This window comes from Marmota monax, unplaced genomic scaffold, assembly GCF_021218885.2.
Source record: "Marmota monax isolate L192 unplaced genomic scaffold, Marmota_monax_Labrador192_F-V1.1 WCK01_AAM20220418_F8-fsc00203, whole genome shotgun sequence".
In the NCBI taxonomy this organism is placed as follows: domain Eukaryota; kingdom Metazoa; phylum Chordata; class Mammalia; order Rodentia; family Sciuridae; genus Marmota; species Marmota monax.
Genome location: NW_026694787.1, coordinates 3006204 through 3010807, shown reverse-complemented (window position 1 = coordinate 3010807; position 4604 = coordinate 3006204). Strand labels below are relative to the sequence as shown.

The following is a 4604-nucleotide window of genomic DNA, read 5'->3' as shown; positions in this document are numbered from 1 at the left end:
AGAGGAAGAAATTGCATTTACATGTGTTAAGTACCAGAAACACCCCCTAATATATTCTCCTAAAATCCAGCCCCTTGGATTCCTGTTTAAAATACAAATGCTCCTGGGAGCAACTCATTTTACCACCATTAATGCTTTTATGGGTATTAATTCGTCACCTTGCTTTGTAATACCTTGACAGCAAAGAAAATTCCCCAGGCAGGCAAGACTTGCCAGGGAGCTCAGGGCACTGGGTTCCAAGGGGGGGAGATTCTAGAAGGGCAGGGACCTGGGTCCAAAGACAAACTTCCACTGCCAATTCAGAGGCTCTATCAGTGTTAGGATGAAGAGGAGGCTGAGTCCAGATGTGCTGAGCTTGAGACAGGAGCATATACCTCAGCCAGATATCTCTGTGACCATGCCTCAGAGGCTGGTCTTGCTCACAGCCCCAAAGAGCCCTAGTTTCTACATAGTCATTCTGTAACCAAAAGCTCGGTGCTTGTCCCCAATGCCAATTCATGCCAATTTAATAATGAGAACACGTTCTGAAAAAAAATGAAAAAAGAAGTTTTATTGCTTTCCTAGCAAAGGAGAAACGGGGGATTCCTGTCCCTGAGACTGTGATTCTGCCCATCAGGGAAAATAGAGGACTTTTAAAGAAGCTAGTCAAAAGCTACTTTCCAGGTGTGCCCTGACAGGGGGTCCCAGGGCCCGGATCCTGTGTTAGGATTCACTTGTTAACTTGGGAGATAATCACTTCTTAGATCCTCTGGCAGACATCTCCTTCCTGTGGAGCACAGATAACTCAAGGTAATCTTGTTTCCCACCCCCAGATTAGGGAGGGGGAGAGTGAGAAGAGGAAAAGAAAAACAGGTCCCTTTTAAAAGTAAGCCTCAGAACTATATTCAAAAGCTGAAGTGACCACTGTTATACTAGAACAATGCTATAAACAAGACAGCAAAGCATTACTTTTTTGTAAACAATTAATACAAAAGCAATTAGTCTTTCAGCCAGTCTCTGAAACACAGGACAAGCTCTAGACCTTTGCACCTTTGAGATAGTTAAATATTAGGTACTCCCACAAGAACCCTTCCTTTACAGCCTCCAGCTTTACTTACTCTTGGTGGGGTTAACACAAGTATACATCTTAAGTTACATTTAAAAAACATTGTTTTTTTCTTTTAAATTTCCATGTAGGACAGTGTTTTGGTTGTACTCTCTTGCCAAGTGTTTAAGATCAAGGTGATCAAAACTGACCTTGTTCCTATCTACCAAGTCAGCTGAGATTCCTCAGAGATCACTCTTAAGGATGTGTAATAAGCCTCATGTGCCTGGATGGGTCAAATTGAAGCCAGATTTAAAGATAGGTAGTTAGTGTAGTTAGGTAAATCGGGTCTAATATCGAGTAAAATAAAGAAAATGGAGGCCATTAGTAGAGAATGGAGTCCAGGAAAGCACAGCAGCACTTGAGGAAATTGAAATGTTAATGTCCTGAAGGCCCGGAACCCATCCTAAGGAACTGTTAATGAAACAGCTCCCAACAAACAGGGAAGTGCTAATCAAAAGCCGCCCCAGGGGGCTGGGGTTGTGGCTCAGCAGTAGAGCGCTCCTGTGAGACCTTGGGTTCAATCCTCAGCACCACATACAAAAATAAACAAGTGAAATAAAGGTGTTGTGTCCAACTACATCTAAAAAATAATATTTAAAAAAAAAGCCGCCCCAGGCCCTTTCTGCCCAGATTACTCCTGCAGCCCACCTATCTCCCACTTTTTGGGCCTTCCCACCTGCATTCTGTCACTGCAAGATAATGAGAAACCAAGGACAGGAGTGCGGGAAAGTTAATGCCATTAACTTTAAGTGAGGTCCCCACTGTCAATTAATTGTACTCAGAGACTCTCTCTTTATATACCTATGTATCTAGGGCACTCTGTCCAGTGAAGGCCACCTTGACCATACAGAGATTGTTAAGAACCTCTCTCTGCAGAAATCACCAGGACCAAGACTCAGGCACTTGCATTCATGGAGACTCAGGGAGGCCCTTGTATTTTAGCTCTGTGGGCAACAAGCAGGGCTGCACCCAGAAGGGTCCACTAGCCAAATAGGGCATCCTGTCAGATCTTAAAAATGGGAGACTATTTTGTCCCCAGGTTATAATTTAATGGTACTGGAACCATACACAAGCCCTGTACCTTGTGACTGGCAGCTTCCATCTTCCACCCCGCCCCCATTAGCCCCAATACTTTTAATGTCTGTTCAGCATGGACTCTGATCAATGCCTTTATCCAGAAGCCTTAAATCCCTAGACTAATATACTTAAGTGGAAAAAATTTCCATCAGTTTCTCACATCACAGGGATTTCCATCTTTTTTCCTCTCAATCAAAACTGACTTTACTTCTTTTATTTTTGTCCTCTGACACCATCCATGGATTTCATTCTTTGAACCCATGAGACAAGAATCCAGAAAGAAAATCAGTGAGGTCTATGGCCCACATAGATTTCATTTGTCTCCAGAAGTGGTGAACTGAGCCCTGTTCTCAAACTCCAATTTTATTCCCATGGGCAAAGAGTGGCTGGAAAGCAGGGCAGAGGCCAGGTCCTCTTTGCCCATTTCTCTACAGACCAGGCAGGCTTCCTAGGATTTTTTGTTTTCTTTTATCCCAGTGAAGCCAGATTTAAAGATAGGTAGGTAATGTAGCTAGGTAAATGGGATCACTCCCCCTCCTCCATCAGCCCCCCTATTTTCCACCTTTTGTCCTTCCCTCTTGCATCCCGCCCCCATCACATGCAGGGTAGAGGGAAATAAGTAAGATAAAGGACAGGAATGTAGGAAGACAAAGGAAGACCTTAGATATAAAAAGGATAAGACCTCCCTATCCCACGGATCCCGGATCCCGATCCCTTGCGCGGGACGGGGGGGGGGGGGGGGGGATCTTCTCTGCTATCTTTTATTTATTTTTTTTTAAAGAGAGAGGGAGAGAGAGAGAGAGAATTTTTTTTTTTTTTTGGTATATAAACTATTTATTAACAGAAAAGGCCTACAGACTCATTTCTTCTTAGATACACCCACGGTGCGGCTGCGGCGCCCAGTGGTCTTAGTGTGCTGGCCTCAGACACGAAGGCCCCAGAAGTGGCGCAGTCCCCTATGGGCCCTAATCTTCTTCAGTCGCTCTAGGTCCTCCCGGAGTTTATTGTCTAGACCATTGGCCAGAACCTGGCTGTATTTTCCATCCTTTACATCCTTCTGTCTGTTCAAGAACCAGTCTGGGATCTTGTACTGTCGTGGATTCTGCATAATGGTGATCACACGTTCAACCTCATCTTCAGTGAGTTCTCCAGCCCTCTTGGTGAGGTCAATGTCTGCTTTCCTGGACACCACATGAGCATACCTTCGCCCCACACCCTTAATGGCAGTGATGGCAAAGGCTATTTTCCGCCGCCCATCCATGTTTGTGTTGATTGGTCGCAAAATGTGCTGGAACTTTTCAGGAATCACTAGAGACATGGCGGCAGCAGAGCGGCGGCGTGTAGGCCTCCTGTGGAAGAGAGAGAGAGAATTTTTTAATATTTATTTTTCAGTTCTCGGCAGACAGAACATCTTTGTTTGCATGTGGTGCTGAGGATCGAACCGGGCTGCATGCATGCCGGGCGAGCGTGCTACCGCTTGAGCCACATCCCCAGCCCCTTTGCTATCCTTTAATAAAGCCTTTTAATTTCCACTCTACACTCGCCTCCTGTGCTTCTCTGGTGGTATAATTCGGCATTCAAGGTAACCAGCAGTATCACCAGGACTGGTGTCCCTGACTCACAGCAAGATGATCTGCAGCTGGACTGTCAGCACTGGGTTGAAAGGGAAAAAAAAAATTTTTTTTTTTTTAATCCTCCTTTGGTGTCCTGTTGAGAGCCACAGCCAAGTCGGGATGGCGCATGGCATTTTGCCAGAAGGAGTGGTTGAGAGATGACGTCAGCGAGCCATTAAGATGATGATAATTAAATAGGCTGTGTATTGAGTTGTATATGGACCCTGCTGACCGGCAACAGGGCGGTTCCTGCTGCCTTGGGCGCCCACTACTTGAGTTCCCATTGAGTTCTCGCCGGGTTCCCATTGAGTTTGCATGGAGCCCGGTGGAGGGTGAGAGAGTTCCCGGGGGAGTGCACGTGGAGTGCTGGTGGAGTTCCGGCAATAAAGGAGTTCCTGTTTGAACCTACAAGTGCCTCCTGGTGGCTTGGTTATTTTGTGCCCAGCCAGACTGCGGCAGTGTCCTACTATACTCACACATTAGAGGCAGAAGCTTTTTGCATTTGCATGCATGCCTGTAAATGCCTGTAATCTTTCATTTATTTTACCTCTGACAGACGAACTCCCAAATAATTCAGAAAACCATCCAAAGACCAGATTGTTACAATAAAACATCTTTTTCTCAAACAGGTTTACATCTATAGGTAGCCCATTTAGCCAAGATCTCTTCCAAGAAACAATCTATAGGATCAACAGAGTATTGCCCATGTCTTAAAGGGCCAGAAACAGATACAAAGAAAAAAACAAATAGAGACAATCCCCAAACCATGGCCAACAGACGAGAACTTTTAAAACACACAAACCAGATAGGGGGAAAATCTCCCCAAG

At 45.2% G+C, this 4604-nt stretch overlaps 1 protein-coding gene across 1 annotated transcript; it reads right to left on the bottom strand.

Moving 5' to 3' along the window:
* Positions 1-3071: 3071 nt before the first annotated feature.
* LOC124080004 (small ribosomal subunit protein uS13-like) lies at positions 3072-3497 on the bottom strand. Its single transcript, XM_046425859.2, has one exon. The coding sequence runs from the start codon at positions 3480-3482 to the stop codon at positions 3087-3089; it is 396 nt and encodes a 131-aa protein (XP_046281815.1). The 5' UTR covers positions 3483-3497; the 3' UTR covers positions 3072-3086.
* Between the last annotated feature and the right edge of the window lie 1107 nt (positions 3498-4604).

Bases quoted from the DNA above. Each gene is read 5' to 3' on its own strand.
- LOC124080004 (XM_046425859.2), bottom strand. From the start codon at position 3,482: ATGTCTCTAGTGATTCCTGAAAAGTTCCAGCACATTTTGCGACCAATC.